The 25,814-nt window shown below is 40.3% G+C and overlaps 1 protein-coding gene across 7 annotated transcripts in view; it reads left to right on the top strand.

Moving 5' to 3' along the window:
• The first annotated feature begins 4,919 nt into the window (after positions 1-4,919).
• The window catches only part of LOC110950917 (LHFPL tetraspan subfamily member 4 protein-like), a 54,660-nt gene continuing 33,765 nt past the window's right edge, over positions 4,920-25,814 (top strand). For 2 of the 7 annotated variants that reach the window (XM_022193772.2, XM_051949282.1), the window contains exon 1: positions 4,926-6,381. In XM_022193772.2, coding sequence (XP_022049464.2) covers positions 5,973-6,381 — 409 coding nt within the window. In that variant the 5' untranslated portion in view covers positions 4,926-5,972. Of the gene's footprint in view, positions 6,382-25,814 lie in introns of all 7 variants that reach the window. The other 5 variants (XM_051949279.1, XM_051949280.1, XM_051949281.1 and 2 more) reach the window with 5 other exon arrangements.

The following is a 25,814-nucleotide window of genomic DNA, read 5'->3' on the forward strand; positions in this document are numbered from 1 at the left end:
TATTGCTGATCATATTGGAGAGAGAGGGAGAGAGGGAGAGAGAGAGAGAGAGAGAGAGAGAGAATGTTAGTTAGTAAATGTGTAAATGAGCAATTAACACAATTTATATAGCCTGTGAATATGGCCTATTTTGCCTATTTGGTGAACCTGTCTTGGTTATATAATTCATAAACACACTGTCCAAAAAGCATAGGGAACCTTTTAAAATGAGATATTACTAGGTAGTATTTGTTAGCTTGTAACATTCACAAGAGTAGTTCACATGCATTTCTACATGACTTGGTGTCCTGTAGAAATGGATTGACATTTATCATTCATTTCTCTATAGCGTCAAGTACAATATATCTCTACCATTATGCTCATTTATATTAAAGTGACACGCTTCTCGTATAGATAAGCTGTTGCATTTTCAAAACAGTCAAATAGCACCAGTGACATCTGCAGCTTCTTACATCATCAGTCAGACCAGACGAGTGAAACAAGCTTCAGAGCTTCTGTATCATCATTTTTCCCGCATTATTACTTTCGTTTACAAAGGAAGACTTGCTTGCAATGAGGCTGCGGTGGAGCCTGTAATCTGGGGTGTGCACGCCACTTAATGAGAGCCTGGTGGGGGCAGGGAATACCCACACATAATAAACAAGAGTAGGGTGTTGGGGTGTGGGATCAACAGGGGTGCAACAATAACATGATCCACCAATTGATTAATCCCACCAATAGGATTTGCATAGTATATATACAAAGCCTGACATGTCTTATCCCTCTGTGCCATAGAGCTCCCATTGTGTTATATTGCTATTAAAACACAGAAATGAGCCCCACTGTCAAAGTAGGTAACATGTTCCTTTATTGTCAAAAGGAAAATAATTGCCATTGGAATTGAAAAATCTGATTGTGAGACTTCACAAAGATGGGAAAGAATACAGGAAAATCAACAAAACAAAATGTCTCTGAAGAATGATAGAACATCTTGAAGAAATGTGGTATCTTCCATGTTGAAGACGATTAAATACACTAATGTTCAAAAGTTTAGAGTCATCCAGGCAATTTCATGTTTTCCATGAAAACTCACTTTTTTTTTTTCATGTGCTAATACAACTGCACAAGGGTTTTCCAATCATCAATTAGCCTTTCAACACCATTAGCTAACACAATGTAGCATTAGAACACAGGAGTGATGGTTGCTGGAAATGTTCCTCTGTACTCCTATGTAGATATTCCATTAAAAAATCAGCCGTTTCCAGCTAGAATAGTCATTTACTACATTAACAATGTCTAGACTGTATTTCTGATTAATTTAATGTTATCTTCAATGAAAAAAATGCTTTTCTTTCAAAAAAAGTAAGGACATTTCAACCGAAGTGTGTCATTAAAATAATTATTAAAAAAAACTCATTGTAAACTGTATATCAGTATCAAGCTGACAATAATCCCCCACCAAGATCAAGATTTCATTCTGTGCGAGTAAAAGCTACTAAATATTTCTATGCCTAGCTTTATAATGAAATCACAGAGTCTGTAAAAATGTAATTTCATATCTTCAAGCATTGCAGAAGGTTGCTTTTAACACTGCACACTTGCAGTTCACCCTAACTGCAATAGATGGCAACCTAACACAAACTCACATGAATCAAATCCTGCGAAACGAGGTGGAAACAGGCATAGGAGAGGCTGTGCGTAAAATACATCTACTGCGTGGACTAAAACTGAGCAATGTATAATTTATAACATATTATTACAAGAGACAAAAAAAAAATGACACAACGTCACAAACGGCTCTTACTCTCTGGAGGTGTTTTACAGTTGCACGAGGCTCACATCACGTTGTCCTCAAATCAGCCAGCAAATGCCTTCCTCTTTGAACACACATGCATGCAGCCATGCAGACAGACACACACAATTCACAAACCCTCCGTTTCCCTCTATGAAAACACCTCTCATTCCTCAAGAGGCATCCCCAAGCTGTGTACAAGTCTATTTTCTTCCACTGACATGTCCTCACTTCGGCGGCTACATGGCACCTTTTGCTCTTACTCTGCCAATTTTAGCAACACATACACACACACACACACACACACACACACACACACACACACACACACACACACACACACACACACACACACACACACACACACACACACACACACACACACACACACAGCTTGTCAACTCCCCCGCTGCTGCTAACAGATGACAGGAGGCCTGGGGATGAAGAAAGACAGTCAGAGTGCTGTGGAAGCAGAGGGCAAAAATACATGTTTGTTTAGACAGCATCCAGATGTTCTACGTGTGTTCTGAGCGCACAGCACAACCGGAAGATGTGACAGAAAGAATGAATAAAGTGCATCATTAATGACATGCCAGATATGACAATTATCAGCCATGTGGAGGCATAGAAGGGTGCACTTTTGCTCCTTTGGGTTCCTTCTCTAAGAAGGTTTGTTTTATCTAATTATTTGAAGACAAAGACAACTTCCTTGAAGACCAAATTTGGACCCCATAGTGATCATTGCACTCAACGGTCTTTGTCTGTACCCTCCTCCTGAGCATACACTCACTCACGGACCACTGTCTTGGCCTAGTTTTCCATGAATATGCCAGCTTGGGGGCAGATGCGTTTCTCCCCAGAGTGAGCAACAGAGCTTTTAATGGACCGAGAATGAAGGCTTCAATAGTTAAGGCAACATCTGGCCCCGAAGGAAACAGGACCGCTGAATAAAGAACACAGTGGAATGCTGTCACAGACTTACAGCAGGAATGTTTCGCTTTTATCATGTCGATTTTTCACAGTGTTGAAGAAGATGAGAAAGAAAATTATTATTTTCACTAGAATTAAAGAGAATCTATCTATCTATCTATCTATCTATCTATCTATCTATCTATCTATCTATCTATCTATCTATCTATCTATCTATATATCTATCTATCTATCTATCAAATGCCCTTTGCTCTTGTGGTAAATGATTAAATTCATCATCCTCCTCCCATAGGCAGCAATGCATTTTAAAAAATCCTCTAAAGTCTCTTGGGTTTTTTTTTTTGTTGTTGCAGGAAATCTATCTGTCCATCTATCGGTTTAGGCGATCCTCTCCCTTTACGTCTACCAGCTGGGCAATGCTTTCACTACCAGTCAAAGGTTTGGCCACATCTTCTCATTCAGTGCTTTTTAAAATCTAGTTGTATTATTTTCTACATAGTAGATTAATACTGAAGATTCACACTTGTTTGTTTACAACATAACTCTGCATTCCTTTATAGTTTTGATGTCCTCAGTATTAATCTACAATTCATGAAATAATCATACAAAAACAACTGAATGAGAAGGTGTGTCCAAACTTTTGACAGGTAGTGTAGGTGTATCTCAACAACTTGCAGATAAGTTAGCACCAACACATGGTTTGCAGAAGAGTTGTCATGTCAGTTGTACTTGGGATAAAAGCCACAAAATGTATGAAGAAAAGTATTTTTGTTATACACAATATGCACATATACTGCAGCTTTTCCAAAAATAATAACAATCAGACTTTTTTGTCAAATAATTTAATTCATCTGTACCTCAAAAACCACCAGTACGTTTGAAAGGCATGTTGTTGTAAAATAAATAAATAAATACTACTAATAATAATAATGCTAATACTAATGCTAGTACTAATAATAATACTACACCTTCTCATTCAATGATTTTTATTTAATTATTTTCTACATTTTAGATTAATACTGAAGACATCATATATATGTATATATATATATATATATATATATATATATATATATATATAGATAGATAGATAGATAGATAGATAGATATATGAAGAAAATGTTTTAAAAAATAATTATAATGTTGTTACTGCCATAAATTTTTCAGAAGACATTTTTATGTTCTTATTTTTTATGTGACAGAAGCAAAAAAACAAACAAAAAAAAAACCCACAGAAACTGGTTGGAGTTCAGAAGGTTAATTACAAAACCAATCATGATAGGCATTCTAACCTCATAACAGACATTTCAAAGACAAAGTGATGATGGTCAACGCTGCCAGTGCCGACTGACAATCAAAGAGAGAGGAATGGCTCAGTCAGTATGGTTGCATGCATATGGTTTCCCACCAAATAACAACATTGCTTCATCAACAAATTCCAATCGGCATTCCTTCCATGGGTTAAAACACAGGCTGGTGCTCTCTCGTTCTATTTTGATGGCTTGTGTGGCTGCCTGCTTATTTCTTGTACTTTTTTGTCCTGGCAGTAGTTTTTGGTTTGCATGTTTGTTGGTTTTCTTGGGGAACAGGGACCTCAGTCTGTAGCCCATGTATGTGTTTGAATAATTAATAATAATAAGTTCCACTGTGTAGTGTCAATCCATGTTTTTTGTTTCTGGTATGTGACCCCTGACATTAAGTCTTCCTGCATCTCCTGTATTCTGCGCAGTAACCTGTAGAAGTCTGCTTGTTCTGGTTGTTGGTGTTTTCTGTGCAGCCAAAGAATGTACTTCTGAAAGACAGAAAGAAAAAAGAAAAAAAATCTATTTTCAGATGTCAAACAAGCAGTTATTGTAAAGATTACTCCAGTTGCAGTATCACTGCAGTCAAAAAAGGCTTTTGCAAATGAGTAGTAACATAACAGGAGCCAGATTTCCTGTTTGACTCCATCCCCTCCTCAAACATCTCCTCACACCGGCCTCCCTGAGTCAACACGCTAATCAAACAGAGCTCCGCGGTCCGTGTCATGGAAAACGTCAGGGCTTGGTCCAAACGTGAGGGAAGATATGTTGGTCTAATTTCAAATTCAAGGTGAACAGAGGCGGCGGACGCGCGCACTGATGCAAATTTCACCCCAACCACTGCTGCTGCTGCTGCTGCTGTGCCCGTGAACGCGCTCCATCGCTGTCATCAGTACAACATCAGCATCTTCCGGGGGGCGCGCAGAGGAACGGGAAGAGGAGAACGGAGGAGAGAGAGAGAGAGAGAGAGAGAGAGAGAGAGAGAGAGAGAGAGAGAGAGAGAGAGAGAGAGAGAGAGAGAGAGAGAGAGAGAGAGAGAGAGAGAGAGAGAGAGAGAGAGAGAGAGAGAGAGAGAGAGAGAGAGAGAGAGAAGACATAAAGGCTACGACAAAAACCATGATGATAATGGAGTCGAGGCGGTGGAGGATGTCGGATTTACAAGAAAGGACTGTTGAAATTTGACAGAGGGCTCGTGTTGAAAGCTGGTCTTTATTTTTTTTTATTTTATTTTATTTTTTTTTTATTTTTTCATTTCTTTGCGTTTTGGTTTCCACATGCTGGGTGGACATTAAAGGAGAGGAAACGGGGAGCACCCCACGGATGCCTCGGAAGGTAAAAACGGGGTCCACCGCTGGCGCTACAGGCAACAAGACGCATCAGATCTCACGGATGTTAATAAAGGACATCCCGAAGAGAGCTCTGGACTGATGGATGAGGATGAAAAACAGCTTTAACCCCCTCCACCCGACGACTGTGAAATAAAGAGGAAAAAAGAATCCTGTTTTGATGGATTTTTGTTAATCATTTATGGTGTAGCCTGAAGGAAACGAGCCTTAGACAGCAATGTTGAATCACTGGTGTTGGTAAATTATTCATTAGAGGTATAGGTAGGCTATGATTTTGTATTGCTTCAATGTAGCATCCCCCCCATTCATTTTGACAATGTTTAGTCTTGTGAGATCATACACATATTTGCAGGTTTTATTGTATGGTTCTGTAGGCCCACTTAGTAGCCTTTAACAGCCACAGAAGAAACAGCCAAAGCAGGGGGGGATTTTAGCGCAAGAAATATTTCATATAGACAGAAAAAAATATCCGGATAGTGAGGTGTGTCGAGCTGTGAGGGATTTGTTTTTATTTAATTTTTTTTTTTTTTTTTTTTTTTTTTTTTTTTTTACAAATCCACTTTTTTTTTCTTCAAAGAAGAACAAGACGGGGGTGTAATAAGATACATATATATATAGAAAAACATGTTGCCTTCCCAAGAAGCCTCCAAGATCTACCATGACAATTATATGCGCAACTCTCGGGCCATCGGGGTGCTGTGGGCCATCTTCACCATCTGCTTCGCCATCGTCAACGTGGTGGTGTTCATCCAGCCCTACTGGATCGGCGACAGCGTCAACACGCCGCAGGCTGGCTACTTCGGCCTCTTCCACTACTGCGTGGGCACCGGGCCGTCGCCCAGCCGGGAGCTCACCTGCGTGGGCAGCTTCTCCGACTTCAGCTCCATCCCGTCCGGAGCCTTCAAGGCGGCCTCGGTGTTCGTGCTGCTGTCCATGGTGCTGATCCTCAGCTGCATCGCCTGCATGGCGCTCTTCTTCTTCTGCAACACCTCCACCGTTTACAAGACCTGCGCCTGGATGCAGCTGCTGTGCGGTAGGAAGCCTCCACGTTTTCTTTTCTCATGTGGGCCTCTAAGCTTAGGAAAGGATCTGTATTTTAAGTCACACAGGAAGGCAATGGAAGGAGGTAAAACCCACCTGAATCTCAGTTAAAAATTCTGTTTTATGGACACCTTCCGAGTATCAGTGCTGTAAAATCACATTTTTAGTGAGGTGCTTCCCTGATTTAATACATTTACACCAAAATCTGTTGCTCTCTAAGATATCATGAGAAAACAAACAAACGAACCCTCTGCAAAATGTGAAAAGATGCTCTTCCTGTGCAAATAAGACATTTGTGAGCTGCCACTGCTTCTAGAGTGGCATCTCAGGAATATCCTGTGACTTTAGAGAAATCAGGTGAAAGGTGTGTGTGTGTGCAGCAGTTTCATTGTCTTTTAGTGCACTGAAATCAATATGCTGTAGTCTTAAGGGTATATAGGCCTGTCATGTTACTGCTAATTAGGAGTGTTGTACAGATTTTCCATTCCTGCAACAACAGCACCGAGACAGTAGGGATACATTTGAGCAATTACTGGAGGCAGTAAGAGAGCCAGAGCTCCCCCACACCCACGTTACCATTGATATTCTGAGGATACACCACTGCATCTCTAAAGAAAGCAGCAGCAGCAGGATCGTTGCTTTGTGCTGCTGAAATGCAAATGTCATATATCATGCATCCATCCATCCATACATACATACAGAGGATGCGATGCAGGATGGTGGGATGTGTTCGCTGCAATGGAGGTTTCCTGTCACCACTGGCTCATATGAGCCTCTCTCGCTATTTTGAGGGATGATTCCAGGTCGATTGGATTACTGTTTTCATGGAGGAGATGTTTTGTCGGCCACTCGTGTGGATAGATTACAGTTTGTAGAGGCGATTGAGGACAAATGGAGGTTTTCTAAACACATGTAGGACATAATGAGTCCTGCTGCCTTCACATGATGTAGGGGGAGAAAACTGGGATCTGTAAATGGGGGCTTTGATGGTTTAGTATAGATTCATGCAGATGCCAGAGATGATGTTGTGCTGGAAATGTGGGATTGTGTTTCTGTAAGGGAATATGAGTATGACACCAATTACTAAAAGCACACATCCAGATATTATGCTCTCCAGATTGGGGGTAAACTACAATTTTTGAAAATTATCACAATAATATATAGTAATCGCCATCAAATTATGCACAATGCAAGTTCCCATTCTGAGTCCAATCATGACATTTTACAGTAAAAGTGTCCAGTTTACATGACTGATGATGAAGACATTCATAAACAAATTCATTTTCAGCGCTGGTACTGCAACAAAATGTAAGATTGTCGTGTAAGAAAAAGACTAGTATATTTGTGATGATGAGACATCATTAGATTCCAAGTAAGCAAGACTTAACCTGTGAGTAGCACCATGTAGTGTATCTCAGAAGGTGCAAAAAAGCCCCCATGATCCCTCTCATACGCACATCACCAGCAAACCTCCTGTGTATATCCAACTTCTTTATAAGCTGATCAATGTGATAAATAGGCCAGGCAGAATAGCGTGGGAGTCGGTTTTCTGTACAGAAACAGTCAGCATACTGAATGAGATGGAGGGAGAGACACACACACACACACAGAGAGAGAGAGAGAGAGATCAGCACTTTTTTTTCCTTCTGTATTGTTCTTTTCCTCATCTGCCCACTCCGTCCTCTGTTCTGCCGAGTGTGTTGAAAGGGCTTGCTGCTCTACAATCAGCACGAATCAGACAGAAAAGCAGAGGAACAGATTTTGCTCTCTTTACCTGAATCTTCATGACTTAACAGGAATTGAAGCCGGGTCTTCCTACCCACCATTAATCAAGCAAAAGCAATGGCAAGAAGTGCTGGTGGAAGGAGAGTCCAGAAGCTTTACTGAAGTACACAATGTAGTGTAAAAAAAAAAAGAAAAGAAAAGAAAAAAAGAAAAAAAGAAGAGGAACTGTCCTGTATTAGGCTATTTTGAGTGCACTTGAAAACACATCCCTAACATCAATCAGCAATAGTCACACAAGTGTAACACAGTGGGCTCTATGGATAAGAGACATTTTTAGATAGTTTCCCCATCTCTTTCACCAGACTAGAGTGAGAAAAGTTGACGTTATTACTTCCACCTAATTAAAACTGTAAATGAGAGATAATAACAGGCGTCTAACAATGAGCCAGTGATACTGATGTCATTGAACCTGTTCTAAAAAATCTTAACTGCAACTCTGATGCAACAGAAATGAGAAACAATAACGTTACACCCTTTTTTAACGGGCAGCCTTTTCAGTCAATGCGCCACAGCCTGGTCCTGGCACCGTGGCTTCCGGCATGGAAAGGGTTAAGATTCTCCTTTTGGGAGAACTTTGGTGATATTTTTGTTATTGTCAACAAAGGCTGAATTAGCTAAATTCCTCTGTGCCACAGAGCTCCATTTTTTTCCTTGAAAGCAGCATTCATCCTTTTAACTTTCCACAGATGAGAAACTGAGGGTTGGTGTTCAATCAGATTAGAAATAAACCTTTGAAAAGGCAGACAATAATTTGTATGTGGCTTTTTATGGGATTTGGTGACTGGAAATTATTATTTAAAATTTACAAGCATTAAAATTAAAAGTCCTTTCAGATAATAAAGATGATATTATTATTCGCTCTAGAAACAGTTCAGTAGTTTAGTGATTCATTCTTTGCAAAGAATCACCACAAAGCTGATTTATGTCTGTAATGTCTATTGGTCCAAGAGATACACTATTGTTTAAAAGTTTGGGGTGAGCCAGGCAATTTCACGTTTCTTGTGAAAACTCACGCTTTTATTTATGTACAAACATAACTGTTCAAGGGTTTTCTTATCATCAATTAGCCTTTTAACACCATTAGCTAACACAATGAAGCACTAGAAGACAGGAGTGATGGTTGCTGGAAATGTTCCTCTGTACCCCTATGTACATATTCCAATAAAAATCAGTTGTTTCCAGCTAGAATAGTCATTTACCACACGAACAATGTCCACACTGTATTTCTGATGAATTTAACGTTATCTTCATTGAAAAAAATGCTTTTCTTTCAAAAATACAGACATTTCAAAGTGATCCCAAACTTTTGAACAGTAGTGTAAATGGATCATGCAACTACTAGCAACATCAAATGAGAAGTTCTGTATTTTCCTTAAAAATTATTTCGACTTGAAATTGTAGTTGGACAAAAAACAGCAACTGTCAAATGTACTAAGGAGAGTGAAAAGAACAGCATTTTCTTCCAAAGAGGAAGATCAGAAATATACAGTAGCAGAAATGGAATTACTCTACTAAAGTACAGGTACTTAAAAATGTACTTATGTACAGTATTCATGCGTAGTTACTTTCCACCACTGGTATGAAGAGGTAAACCTATAAATCCAGTTTGTTTTAAACCTTACCAGCGCCACATGGTTCCTCTCATTGATGAATATGAGGATAATAATGCACACGGTTATGATAAGGATGAAGCATATGGGATGAGGCATGTTGCGTTGCTCCATGAAATCTGTGTGAATGTACTGAGTCTGTAGCACATTTGTAATCCTGCCGTCCATCACCACCTGCAAGATCACATATTGAGCATTTCCTGCTTACCTGAGCTGGCTTTTGGTGACGTAAATTTCAGCTTTGTTTGACAAAATCCATGAAACCTGGAATACTGCAATATTAAACATTTTCTTTTCTATGGGAGTTTGACTTCTACACAGTGTGAGTAAATCTTGCAAAACAGAAATGTAACAGCATATCATCATGATTTTTTGGCTTCCCATGTGTTCAGTCAATGCTGAGTGTAATAAAGAATCATTTTTAGAAAGTCATTTTTATTATCAAACTAAAATATACAACAGTGTTACTTTAAATTGGTCAGAGTTTATGAAACTTCAGAAAGTTTTACTGTCCTTACAGTGGACACATGTGATGTGTGGTGGAAGTAAGTTGTCTAATAGGCTTGGCAGATGGCTTAATGCTGTTCATCACCTTGGAGATGGCCGTTTAATCATCCACTCTGCCCTGCTGGGTGCAGCAGCGGGTCTCCTGGCACAGTGTCAGAGTGTATCATAGGAAATACAGTAAGGGCCAGTCTGAACCGTCGGGGGCACAGATTTAGGCCAAATGGACCAAAAGTGTCAATTAGGGAGCAGTTTGTGCCTCGATCACAGTAGTCGGCCAGTGTGTTTTACAGGAGGAGGAAGGTAAAATAGACATGTTTACCCAGTGCAAATTCTGTCATTATCTACTCATCGCCATGTCAGTTGAAACTGTAGAAAAGTTTGAACGTCCACACCGGACAGCAGTTTTCTTGGCGTAGCTTCATGTCAGATTCTAGGTGAGTAGTTCCTCTAAATGGGGAGACTTAGTGGTTTAGTAAAGGTTAAATAAAAGATGAGAGGAGAAACTGGAATCTGGGCCAAAACACTGGGATGCAGGACACTTGGCAGTCCAGATTTACACGGTGTGTTTTGGCATCTGTAAGTTGAAAATAGGCCAGTGTTGGCCTCTGTGCATGCTGAAGTGACCAAATGTGAATAAGGTTAATGCACTTGAAAAGGAAATTAAGATGGCACTCATAACTCTTGGCAATACAGACTGGCTATATGCACCCATAGGCCTAAATGAAGGTCCATATTGACCTGCTGATAGCAGAACTACTGGCAAAGCTGCAGTACAACAAGGAAGGAAGCCAGAGCCAAAAATGGTCTGCAAAAGAACTAGCAAAAATATCTCAAGATTTTACATGCATGCTGCACTGCTGTTAGAAACATAAGATGAACAGATTCCAAAACCCTGCAGTGATAAATCAGGGGTCTGTATTGTGAAGTTAGGTTACTATGTGGTACTATGTGGTACTATGTGGTACTATGTGGTAACTGCTTGTCCAGTTATTTTTGGGCTCCATTTATTGGGTTAGTTCAACCTGTCAGGATAGAATGTTAATGTGGGCATTCTCTGTAATAATTCTTTCGAGGGAAACATTTTTACACATAACCATGTGTTCCCTTTTAGACTGAAATGGGACATCTAAGAAAAGATCAGTAGTTTACCAGCAAAATAATGAATGATGATCATTGCTACATATAGATGCTTTTCAACGTAACAATGCAGTCACTGGAAATATGAAGTACATCCATTTTTACAGTTCATTTTAAAAAACAAATCTCGTATTGTTACGGCCCCTAGTATGATTTAACACAAGATGGATGAACGGTGCCTAAAAACTCCTTCCTCTGCATCTTTCTGCCATTGGTGTTTGAATGTCCCTCTACCACTCAGCTGCACCTCAACTGCATTTGAAAGAAATGTATTTTCTGCTGCCAAGGTAACAGTGTGACACAGAAGGAAGCGTTTCCACTTATGTGTGGTGAGGATCTACATATCACTTTCAGTGATTTTATCCACTGTTTGGTTTGGTTTAGAAAAAAATGTGCTTTCGGTTTAAATCAACATTTTTTGAAGCCTCGCCTCCATTTTCTGATTTAACGGGGAAAATTCCGATAATATATGATTGGGTGGCTGAAAAAGAGCAAGTTGGAAAAAATCCAACAAATGGCAGATTACAAACTTCATTATGCTATATTAAAAGTAAACACAATGTGGAAGAAAATTAGCTTCCCTAAAAACACATAATTAAGAAAGCAGTTTAGTTTTAGATAAACAGTGCTCCTAGACTGGAGGGCAGCATGATACATGCTTTGCAGGACACTCTGAAAAAGTGCTTCATACTTAAACTGCTAAATATGGTTGTTTTCAACACCTTTAATTACTTATTTGTTCGAATGACATAAAAGCCAAGTTATTTTTTTGGCACGATTGGCTTCATAACTCAACAATTATGAATGCTAACGTCTGGTCAGACATGTAACTGCATCATTTTCCTCATTTAATAATCATTCTTTGCACAGAAATGTGCTATACTTTGGAGACAGAAACAGTCTTAAATGTGTCTTATAGCAACAGAAATAGTGAATTACTGGACCTACTGAAAATGCCACTAGTAATTAAGTATATGCAAAATTTCCCACACTTAATTACAGCTAAGTCTTTTTGCATGGATATGGCCAAATTTGGAAGAAAAATACAAGCGATGGGATGCAATTAAAAAAAAGTTATCTAAGTAATTGGAGGCTTTTTAAAACTAATTAATAATGATTAATCACATCTTTGTCAAATAGCAATATTTGACACAATAAGCAAAGTTTTTCAATTCAAATAAATGTTGGTTGATGACTAAATTGATGAATAGTAGGGCTGGACCCGAATAGCTGGATTGTTGTAGCTAACAATAGCTCTGGTGTAGCAGCAACATGTTTCGCATTGAGGGGATACTGTCGACTTTAAGTGCTGCAGTGGTAAGACAACTCTTCACACAACCACAGTTTTATTCAAGCTGCCATTGGGAAGTTTTTTTCAAAACTTTCTGCCTAACAAGTCAAGCAATGCAGTCTTTTCTTTCTTCACTGTTCACCAAACTTTCTTGTGCGGTGACATCACTCAGTGTGTCCTATGTATCTTCTTAACAACTGGCAAATAGACTTTAGGCTCATTACCGCCACCTACCAGGATGGAGTGTGCATCAGCGTTATCGGTGTGCCAGAAATTAAGGAACTGAGAAAGGTTCTATTAAATGCGTTCTTCTGTTTAAAAATGCATTATTACTCCGCCAAGGACGTGGTGGAGTTATGTGATGATCGCCATATGTTTGTCGGTCTGTGAATCTGTCTTTTGGTGTGTGCAACATTACTGAAAAACGGAGTAACAGAATTGGGTGGAATTTTCAGGGAAGGTCAGAAATGACACAAGGACCAGGTGATTAGATTTTGGCAGTGGTGCAGCATGTAGTCTGGATCCATGGATTTGTTGAAGGTTTTTGTATCATTGTGAGATACACCGGCTCAAAGTCATTGTAACTATGACAACAAGTGAACACTACGTCAGCTGCCTGCTGATGATCGCATGATTGCAATCCGACTACAAATCAGACTCGGGACTTATCTGTCCGAAATGATACAAGGAACAATTGATTTAATTGTGGGATCAATTTCCGCCTCCCGCTACAAATTTGGGTCACGCAATTTGGTATTCTTACTTAACGTACACATTCATAACACACACCTGTGCTCTACATAAGGTCATTTTTATATTTAAGATTTCATCCATCGGAAATGATGCAAAGACTGAGCAGTCTTGACGGAGTACTGCACCTTCTGAGTGCTTTCGTGTCTTTTTTGTAACTAATTAATAAAAAATTAATGCACAAAAGTCCCGGCCCTAAAAAATACAGAACATTGGTGAACCAGGTTCACAACACAGATCATCAAGATCTCCAGTGTCCTTTGAAAACAACTTGACCCAAGAAAGTCCTGCTTAGATAAGAACAACATTAGAGCAGGAGGTGGGAAGCATAACTTCCCATGTGCTATCTGGTGATTTAACTTTGTTCTGGTTGGGACTCGAAACTTTGCACAAGATGGGATTCAAATTACAGAAATGCTGGCTGAAAAACCAGTAGGTAATTATGGCGGTAATTATGAGAGGACATGCTGTGAAAACGTTACTCATATGTGCACTCCAGATGGGATTGAAATCACTGACCTGGGCAGCTAAAATTAATATCACCCCACCTCCCCTGAAGAGGCAAATCCAGATTGAATGGGGCTTTGGCTCAATTTGCTGTGTGACACGGGCCCCGTGGACAACTGAGCAGGGATGAAGTAGCAATAACCCCAAAATGATTTACCGTTTAGAAGTAAGTATGAGAAATTTGTTATCAAGAAAATCCAAGACAATAATGAGGTCAGCAGGGTGAAGTAGGCTACAAACCAAAAACGGTTAAAAGTGGGTTAGGTTAGGGTCATTAGTGAATCAACAGCTGTCTGACTAATAAGTGACTTTCCCCCAGTTATGCCATACCTGAATGGGGAAGTGAATAAAGAGGTCATTTTACTCTCAGAATCTAGACTAAGCAGAGTTTTCTCTTACACAAAAGGAATGAGAGGGGGGCTGCATTTCTCAAAAGGACCTTAGGTCCATGAAGAGTTTCGCTGATCGCACCTTTGCTTCGATTTAGATTAATTCAGTGGGAAATGCTCCTGGGAAAACTGCTGGAGCTTTCGTTTTAATTCACCTTATTTGAACAAAGATGAATTTAGTGCAAAATCTCTGAGGTACTTTTACTTTTTTCATTCCAACAGAGATCGCAAGGTCTCTTACACCATCGTCTCCTGCTCCATCTCTTCTTCCATCGTTCACCAGTTCTAATTATTTTTCTCCATCCCTCCAGCAGAAACAAGGTACTACAGGAAAGCTCAGTCTAACATCGCAGCCCAATGACTCCCTTCCTCCCTGCTCTCCTCCATCAGCTCATGCCTCCATCCCTCCTTCATGTCTGACCCTGTCTGTTGCAATATTAAACAGAACTAAGCAGGACATGGGCCGTGGCACAGGGGAGGAGCTGTCCTGGGAGAAACGACCTGTCAGTGACTGTGCGCTCTTTGTGTGTGTTTCAGAGAGAGAGAGAGAGAGAGAGAGAGAGTGAAACTGAGATAGAGAGAGACGATGGAAATGGTGTGAGAGTTGGAGGATTAGAGTGTGAATGAAAAGTAATCCAAAAGATGAACTGATATAGTGTGTATGTGTGTGTTTGGGGACTACACAGGCCTTTTTTGTGGTGAAAAGAACATACTGTTGTATGTATTTTGGTTTGCTTCTGGAAGAGAGTGAAACTTAATTAAAATAAAGTGGAATGAGCAGCATGTAGAATTAGTGACACAGATCGACTTTTAATGGCGGAGGCAGAGTACGTCTAAGCTCTTAATGGGCAGTTAACATTACACATTTTTATTTTCTCTCTTTCTCATCCTGTGGTAAGAGGATGTGATATCATGTTTGACAATGTATAATTTATTTATTTTTTAATTACTTGGAGACAGCAGAATTAGCTGAAAACACATTAACATACATGGGAGTCATCCATTTATCCATTATCTACACTCCACTTAATCCTCATTAGGGTCGCGGGAGGCTGGAGTTTATCACAACAGACTTAGGGTGAAGGCAAGAGACACCTGCACAGGTCGCCAGTCCATCGCACTCCATCTACATGTAGAGACAATCAATCTCACTTGCATTCACACCTTCGGGCAATTTAGAGTTACCAGTTCACCTCAGCATGTTTTTAGACTGTGGGAGGAAGCCAGAGTACCCGGAGAAAACCCACAAACGCACAGGGAGAACATGCAAACTCCATGCGGAAAGATTCCAGGAAGGCGGTGACGTGAGCCGGGATCTTCTAGCTGCAAGGTGAAAGTGCAAACCGCCAACCCACTGTACCGCCCACACTGGAGTTGTGCTTTATATATATATATACTTCAGTTCAAGGTGCATTTAAATAGAAAAAAATAGACTGTACCTATAAAAAAAAAAAATTAAAAAAGAAAAACATATGTGATTTAAATTTGGTTGTCACCCCACTGATGTAGCTTCCTTGTGCAGCACCACACTGCTCCCAGAGCTCCTGCAACACCTGGATCTCTAAGTAAATCTATTATGTTAGATGATGCTTCAAATGTAGGTTTTATTTTTTGGGAGGCGGGAAGAGGAAACGATCACAGGATGCCAAATCTAGCAAAGTGGTGACTGGTGAGCTGCCATTATGGTGATGTGGCTGCATAAAATACGTGTATAATCACAGTGCTATGAGCTCGTGCGCAGAGCAGCTGGTTCACTGACATGCCTTCATGCTACAGTTCAGGTCATTTACACCCAATGTTCCACCTCAGACACCTTGGGATGTTGCACAGCTCTCCCTTGACTGTCTGACTCGGAGGGGATTAATTCCTGAGGCGCAATCATGTGAATGTTGAAGAAAATGAACAAGCTCTTGTGTGTGTGTTTCTGACTTTCTCTGATTTTGGAGGCTCTTTCACTGTGAGAAGTGTTTCTTCTTCTCTTTGTGGTAGCTGCAGACCCGCCTCTCGTGACCAGTGTCGATCCTCCATATGAAGTTTGGCTCGTTTGACTGCTGACTGACAGAGAATGTTGCGTTTGCTCGGTGCCACTCAGTGTCCTGACTCACAACAGTTACTGCTGGCACATGCTGGATGTGCGTGACTGTGACGTGCTTTGTACATGTGAACCAGGAACAGTCTGTGACTCACACCACATATTCGTTTAGCCTTTAGTCTTGTTAGTTTAAAGTGACTTTTCATGCCCAGCAATTTTATCAGTTCTTAATACAATATATTTCAATGAGTGCAGCTTTAAGGCAAACATTAAAAAGTGGCTCAGAGTTTATTATGCAATTTGGTTAGCTGTTACAAACTGATTCTAATGTTCAGTTATGTGGATAAACCTAGGGCTACCTAGGGCTTCTCTATATTCAGGGTACTTCTTGAAACTCTAGAATAATTACTGAAAGGTTAGAGCATAATTCATGAGAGATTACTTGCACTGCGTTGAATATTTTTACAATCTTTGACTTCAAACAATTGTTTCCATAAGTCTTGTTGGCAGGGTAAAGTTCGGAATGTTTCAGGATCTAAGTGCTGATGAGTCACTTTCAAATGGCTCCTCTCTTACCTTTGAATCAAGGATTCTAGTCAAAGATTGTAGCTTACCTAGGGACTGACCCCTGCTAAGGATAGTATGTCAATGAACTAATATTTAATGATTCATTCCTACATGACTAAATCTGCATAATGACTCTCCTAAACATTTGTGATTGACACTAAATCACCTGCTAAATGTCATATCTCAGTGTCCTGTCATGTGCATGTTAGTTACTATTTTGATGTTCCCTTGAGTAAAATGATGCATCATACTGAGTTGCTACTAGGAGTGCATCATTAGCTCATGATTACGTACCATTACTCACCATTTCTTTGTGCCCTCAAGTAGAGCATCCTCCTGCTGACAAGTGGCTGCTGTGTTTTAGCTTGGGATCTGCACTCCCTTATAGCCAAGGACAGTACAATCTGACTAAAAGAGCAACAGTAAAATTTGTTGCAAACTTAATGTTCACATTCCTTCACGCACATTTATATGCCATATTTGGTTCTGTTTCCTTATAATCATATAGGCAAACAGAACCACACTAGAAGACATAGAGAGAAGATCTGTTGACAAAAAATTGAAGGCAGGTGAAGGCAGCGGACATCCTGGACAGATCACCAGTCTGTCACAGGGCTATGTCATTGTCATCAGTTTATCATAATCAGATTATGAAGCAGAGGTAAGAGTTGACTCAAAATTCCCAACTATAAACAATATGGACATATTTTTTAAATCTATAATTGCATAATATAGGTGCAGATGTAAGTTTGCAAAAATGCATTTGTGAACTAATACTCGTCCTATGACCATCCATAACTGGAGGTTTCTTTATGACTATATTAATGATCCAAACTAAATGATAAAACATTTGTTCTTTGTAATTGCCTTCCAAAATAACCCTCACAAACCTATTCTAATCAAACTCCCCTATCATCTATGGTTTAAAGGAAACAATTTTGGCAGTTAGTGAGCCACAGGATGCAAACAGCTTTATTAATTGTCCCAGAGATCCACTGTGATCTCCTCCCTAAGAGGTTCTTCTTTTTTGGTCTATTACCAGCAGTGGGTTTTCTTTTTTTGTCATATTTGTGCACGATATCTAATCCTTTAAAGTTTGGATTCTGGTCGGCATTTATAAGTAGACATGCTACAAACCCATTCACCACAAATTCAACTTCCACTCTGTTCAGGCCAGTTCATGGTCTCTGCACCCATGTTCACTGACAGCTGTTAACTTTAGGTCAGATCAGTGGACATGTACACATTTCTACACATACTACAATCTAGGATTTGTTCATGTGGGCATGTTCCACATGTGTTTTCGTAGAAAACATAATAGTGACCTCCTGGCAGAAAGAAAAACAGCTTCGTCTATTGTGTGTAAGTGCTCACCAAGAATAGGGCCAAGGATGTGGAATACAGTATGCGCATCATTACATATACTGTCGTTCAAAAGTTGGGGTCAGTCATTATTTTTGAAAGATAAGCATTTTTTTTCAATGAACATAAAATTAATCAGAAATCCAGGCATTATTAACGTGGTAAATGACTATTGGAAACAGATGATTTTTTAATGGAATATCTCCATAGGGGTACAGAGGAACATTTCCAGCAACCATCACTCCTGTGTTCTAATGCTACATTGTGTTTGCTAATGGTGTTGTAAGGCTAATTGATGATTAGAAAACCCTTGTGCAATTATGTTAGCACATGAATCCAAATATTCGGATCTCAAAATTCATATTCGGATACTACCGTAATTACTGAATATTTGGATATTCGGGTCCAGCCCTAGTGGATACATGAAATATAAACACAAACCTAGTGGACAAAGGGCAAATGCAAATGACGTGCCATTCCTCCTGACAGACAACAGTCATAATTCAGTCCTATTTCAGTGTTTTCTGGGCTTCGTACGTTTTTCCTTGTCGCTGCTTTTTTTTCTTGTGCTGCGTAGAGAAGCATTAGCGCCACAGAGAGAGAGTGTTCCGGTGTGTGTGGAGAAGGGAGACACAGAATGTGAGCGAGCGAGCGAAACAAAGCGCACTAATTTGTGCACGCTGACGATACGCTCGTATGTTCACGTGAGCATGTGAGACAGCGGGTAAATGTGTATGTGATGGTGTGAGAGTTGAATTATTAATGAGAACGCTTTCTTTTTTCTGGAGCCAGTGGGGTGTGTTTTTTTTTCTTTCTTTTTTTTCTTGCTGCTCTAGTAAATGTGTAAAGACCATGCGCATGTGTTTGTCTATGTGTGTGGGCATGTATGTAGCTTTATATGTGTGGTAGAAAAATGTGCCCACGTGCATGGGTTTCCAACGGGAGTTAAATAGATGCTGCAGTGGTCGAGTTATATATAGAAAGACACAGAGAGAGGGAGAGAGAGAGAGAGAGAGAGAGAGAGAGAGAAAGAAGAGTTTCCCCGGGGGATATCCCTGCCTCTCACTTGTTCTCCCTCTCTCCCCCTTCCTCTCCCCCTCTCCTCCCTCGCCTTTCTCTCCCTCTTTCTCTCCGAGATTTCTGGTCGGCTTTTCCTAACCGAACGTACATGTTTTAATTATCAGCCACTTAATAAATAATTCCAAAGTCACTGGGGTGTTTCTAAAAATATCCTGACAGCTGAATAATGGATTCCTTTGACCCTTCTCATCATTGTCACTCAGTTGGCGTGTGTGTGTGTGTGTGTGTGTGTGTGTGTGTGTGTGTGTGTGTGTGTGTGTGTGTGTGTGTGTGTGTGTGTGTGTGTGTGTGTGTGTGTGTGAGAGAAAGACAGAGGAACAAAGACTGAAGCTGGTTGATAAGATGTACAAGCATGAGCAAAAAAACGAAAGAAAAAAGGCTTCATTATGCATCATCCAATTACATTATCAGTAGTGAAGATGATGATTTACACCTTCATTCACTTGCTCACCCTTGTTTGACCAGGTGTCCTGCGAACAAATTGTTGGTTTAATAAAATCATCAAATGAAGTGGCCGTTTGCTCGTTACGTTTTAGTTGCTTGTTTTCAAAGCGGCCTGCAATGACTGAGCTTGCCAGCGTTTGTTGTGCTGCTGCAGGGCACAATGAAAGGACAGCTGGAGGTTGATGGGCAGATTGTTTCTGTGGGGATCAAACCTGTCATTGTGTTCTCTTACCCGCTCAAGTATTGGTTGACCCAAAAAACAAGCAATTTACTTCACTGGCATTGGATGCTGTCAGTGGATAGAAAATGAACATTTCTTGTCATATCCTGTCATACTGTGTTGTATAGAATTTCCCATTCATCTTCAATTCATGTTTTTGTTTAACCCCCTGAAAGGCAAGCAGGTTATGTATATTTATAGTTTACATGAATATGCATAAACTGCTTACAGTTTATATATATGTGCACATATAAATTAATGGTCATTGTTGGCTCATTTCGTGCCAATAGCGCAAACTGGAGAGAACTCAACATGTTTTTTTTGTGTGTATTCTAACAGTTATAATGCCGAGAATCATTAAAAATGGAATCCTGAATTTCTTATATTTATTTCAGAAAAAAAAAGCAGGAATCAGTGTGTTCAATACTTTTCCCCAAGTGCACACCAGTACTAGAAAAAAGTGGTGGCTTTACATGCTTGAGATATTTTACTGCTTACAGTTTTTTTCCCAAACTCCCTGAATTTTTTTTCACGACTGTTTTGAGTCACTGATGACTTTTTCAGCTGCACCAAGCAGTCCATTTTTTTGTGTTTTTTTTTTACAACATCTGCAAAAAAAGCAAATGACTTATTTTTGCCAAATATTTAAGAGACCCGTAGCAAAAAATGATGTCCTTATCTTTGACATGTTACCAGGCAGGAGGTGCAACTTCTTTTTTTTTTTGATCTAGTACATAATACATTAGATTAGATGATGTTGTCTAGCTTCAGGAAAAAATAAAAGAGAAAAACCCCAAAACGGCCACCATTTATCAACACTGCTTCACATTAAACACTGCAGTTCCTTAGGTTACCAGGAATACACCCAGTGAGGTGAATTGGATATGCTGATGTTAAGATACGTGAAGAACAGACACACACACACCCTAACACACACACACACAGAGTGATTTCTAAGATAGCTATTTCACATGGTTGTTGACTACGGAAATATTATTTAGTGTTTCCACTCTCTTCTTTTGCCATAGCTTGAAACAATGCTGTAATTACAGATTTGGCAATTTATGCAACTTCATGCAAAACCCACTTAGAACTGTGCAAGATGCATGCAAGTTTTGATAAAGCCGCTGACAGTCAAGTGCTTCATAATGCGTTTTACCACATTATTTGAAATCAAGTGTGGCAAGGTTAAGTAAAATAGTATTCAGCATCAGTTCTGATTCAGTGCGATAGTCTTCCTCTAATTTTGAAATAGATGGATTGTCAGATGGGGTGCTCACTGATCCCTCAGTATATCAAAAAAAACTGCTTATCGTGGCTCAGTGAGTGGTATGGTTGTGTTCAAGCATCCATAAACCTGCCAGTTGTCTTTCAAGATTCAGGAGTCATGCCAGCAACTTCCTTCCTAGCCAGTGAAGGACACACAAATGAGTGAAAATAAAGAAAAAGCAAGAAGGAGGTTTAAAATTACAGCAAATTCAGTATGATAAATGTGCCACATTTACTGTTTCAGGCAGCTGTATATGTGTATGTTTATTATCAAAATACAGAAAGCTACTCCAGTAGAGTGTGATGCTGCTCAGACAACTTTACCGAACAGAGTGAATAAATGATTAAATATATGAACTAGAAAAAAGCACTGAGAGAATTTACAGTAGTGAATAGAGGTGAACGAGTGTAAAGACAAAATGAGAGAGAGGGGAAAAAAGAGGGAAAGCTCCATGCCAAATGGGCCAGTGAACCCTGGCGGCAGCAACATCTTGTAAAGTGCCCTTTCAGCAATCTACACACTCAAATTCAAACGCACACAAACACAAACCCACACAAACACACAGACTTGATCTCAACCCTACTAAAAACTCTGTATATCAGCGAGGAAGCTGTCCATTAGATAGATGGAGGACAGCAGGCCAAGGTCTAGACACAGTAGCAGAGGGAAGGGCAGACCTCAGACAACTTTATTACATTATGGACAGGGCACGGTGATCTCTTAATGCAGTCATGTTCACACCTTTCCACTCGGCTGCTCTGTGCTGGACTTCAACCTGCAGGTTCTCGCTGCCACAAAGAAGCCAAGGGTTTGAACTGTTTACCTGAGTTTAAAGTATCTAATTATACTGCTGGCTTTTATATTTCTGGAATGACTTCTCGATGCTGAAGGTCATGATGTGACAAAACTGTCTAAATGCTGGTTTACACTTAACGGATACTATTGGTTTTCCTGGGAGGACAGAGGTATGGCTATACGTGCCTCTCCTACACTACATTTTACCATTTGCCATTTAAAATAACAGTTTATGTCCTTCATCCACGTGTTAAATATTCCCAATGCAGTTATCAACTCAGTTATTCGTTTATAGTCCCCCAGTCATAGTACAGCCCGATCTCACGAGGATTCGTGAAACTGTCACGTAAGTTTTAGTTTCGGTTTCGTGCGCACCAACACGATTTCATCATGTTTTTCGTGCCGCTCACCACGAAATGCGCACCAATGTATTTTAAACGGCGGACTTTTCGTGCCACTCAAAACGTATTTCAAAAGAATGTGTATATTATATTTTTAATGTAAAACCGTGGCGAATCCAACGCTATATTTTGCATGACATCGTCCCTAAACATAACCCTAACCATAATCCTAACCATAACCTAACCATAAGCCGGTGGTACACTTACCAATTTGCATAGGAATTTCAAGAATGTCCGGCGGCCGGCGGCCGCAAACGCGATCACACAAGCAGTATACGCCGATGGAAAGCTTAGATCGTCATGAATCCGCCGGTATAAACCACTTTCAGATGTGATTACCACAGCGAAAAACATTTCGTGGTGAGCGGCACGAAAAACATGACGAAATCGTGTTGGTGCGCACAAAACCGAAACTAAAACTTACGTGACAGTTTCACGAATCCCCGTGAGACCGGGTTGCATAGTATCATCAAAGAGAAGCAATTCATTTTTGTTTTACAGGAGCAGTATTTGTAGTAGTACCAACAAACTCATCAGTGAGCATTTTAAAGAAAGTGGTGCATGTGGATAGCCTAGCCGCGCTAGACCCAGGTCTGAAGACGCAAGGGTCTAGGAACTCTCGACAGGGAGGAAGGCGGGCTTAAAGGTTGTCTTTCAAATGACTTTGCAGCAATTCGGTAGGTATAGAACCGATCAGGGCAACAAATAGGCTGACGTAGTTCCTAGAGCGCCGGAAATCAGAGGATGCGGGAGTTCGGTGAAGCTGTATTTATCTTTCTTATCTTATCCTTTGTTTATCTTTCAAGTTGAATTTTAGCTTCAAATCTTTAAGGGCTGTGGCCAAAGCCGAGTCGAAAGATAATTTATTGTAATTTATTGTGCGCAGCCTTCTTCTTGTCTATCCTTGTTTCTATGGTTGTTTCCGGTTGTTTCTGTCAGAATCGTCGCGCCTCTGTCGTCACTAAGCTACGCCCGCCTTCTGACTCTACACTTTATGGTGATTCGTCGGCCAGTTTTAGGAGCATCCAACCTCGAGGCTTACCGAGGGTAACTAGACCGACCCTGGCAGAGAATTAAATTTGTTGCCGTGGGTTGTCTAGCATGGCTAGGCTAGCATGTGGATGTTTATGAGACTTTGTTTGCCGTGGCAGCAGGCTAAGAAGGGCATTTCAGGCACTCAAGAATGTTTTCAAGCTTCTCGTGAGGGATTCCAAGGTGTTCCAAGGTCAGATGAGATATGTAATCCCTCCTATAAGTTCTAAGTCTACACGAAGGTCTCCTCTCAGTTGGATGTGCCTGTAAAAAGTCCACAAGACGGTGTCTATGCTGCATCCTAATCAGATGCCAGAACAACCTCAGCTGACTTCCTTTGACATGAAGGACCGGTAACTCTGAGCTCCCCCTGCATGTCTGAACTCCTCAGTCTGCCCAGCCACGCTGCAGAGGCAACCTATTTTGGCCGCTTGTATCTGTGATCTCATTCTTTCTGTCACGTAGAGCTCATGACCACGAATGAGGGTCGGACCATGGATCAACCGGTGAAATGCCAGTCCAGTACAACACCTGCATTACTGCTGATGTTGCTGAGTTGTTGATGATTCATTTGTTCATCTTAAGGCCAAGTCATGGTTTCCGTGTCCGTGTGTGCAAGACAGGCTACTGATGTGGCTCTATTCATATTTTGTTCTTTCAGATAATCCATGCGTCCAATTGCTGTTACCTCATATTGAACAGAGAAAAACACATGAGGAAACAGCAGCTGATGCTATAGCATTGTATCAGTAATCCTTCCTGAGGAGTGCATAGTTTGCTGTCACAGCAGAGAACTTCTGGGAAAATCATGACTTCTTGCTGTGTTTGGGCTCCACTGATGAAGACATGTATAAACAAAGCTCCTCCATAGTCCAGCAGCAACTACTTAAATTAAAATTCAGTTAATGATACATTACAAAGGTGTGGATGAGGGAGAAACTCCTCAATATCTGTATTAAACGCCAGTTGTTTTCTTGGCACATGCACAGTTGATGCACTTGTAGTGCAGTCACAAATTTTGTGCTGCACAAGGACGATCCATGCATACCCTTACAACACAGACATGAACACATACACTGATGTGAATAGCATGAACTGGTCTTTACACTCCTTATTCACAACGCTCATGAAATACGCAAACTCGTTCATCAGGCTAATTCACCCCAACCCAGTGGGAACCATCCACCGGTTTTCAGATGAAAATCATGCCCTTAGACTTGGAGGCACTGGTTCCCCGTCAGACTGCTTCACATGTGACTGTAAACTGCCCCACTGTGCACTGAAAGGTGGGGCTAACTGAGACCAACAGAACCACATCATCTGCACAAAACAGAGCTGTAACCCTAAGGTTTCCAAACCAAAAACTCTCCTCAACCAAAATGCAGCTTTTGATAACCCCAATAATAACACAGATCAGAGATAGGATCCTGTTTTCTTGGCACAAAGTCAAACATTTTGCATGTGTACTCATTGTTGTAAACAATCTCAAATGTAGACTTCTAGTGGAAAATCTGACACAACATACTTCCGGTCAGGCTTGCCAAACGCTGAAAGACCTTCATGCTTATTTATTTAACTTCAAGTAAAGGTACTCACATCAAATTTAACCAAATACAGCAAAACTACTTTTTAGTAAATGCTGATACGCTACTCAAAAAGTAGTCCAGTGAATGACCAGGTCGTCATTATATGTAGTCTGTCATATTTCACGAAAACCACAATTTGACATTTAAGCAAAAAGGTTGTATGATTCTTTTTTTTTGTTCTTTTTTTTGGGTCAACTTCCACAGTGTTCTCTGTGTTGCTGACCAACAGAAACACAGATGCTCGTCCAGTTACAGCAATGGCAAGAAGGCAAGAAACAGGCTGATGGATAGAAAAGTCACACACAGCACTTTAAATTTCCTGTTTTTAAAAGCTGGTCACTCCCAGCTCCATACTGATGACATCATGCAGGCCATGAAATATGTCATGCTTTGAGTGGGACTAACATCTGTCACGTGTCTTGGCCAAGTCACAGTAAGAACTTTGGACTAATCATCTGATCTGACACAGTGGCCATCTTATCAAAGACATGCGGGCTGAACCAAGACTCACTCCGACCAGTACTGGATGGCATCACAGCAAACACAGAGTCAAGCTGTTCAGGAGGAATAGTGTGGAGCCTCGAGCTGCTCCCATCAAAAATACTTCCCACAAACTTATATATAACACACTGATAGTATTTTTAGAGTTCTTATATAATC

The sequence above is a fragment of the Acanthochromis polyacanthus genome, chromosome 6 (assembly GCF_021347895.1).
Source record: "Acanthochromis polyacanthus isolate Apoly-LR-REF ecotype Palm Island chromosome 6, KAUST_Apoly_ChrSc, whole genome shotgun sequence".
NCBI lineage: Eukaryota > Metazoa > Chordata > Actinopteri > Pomacentridae > Acanthochromis > Acanthochromis polyacanthus.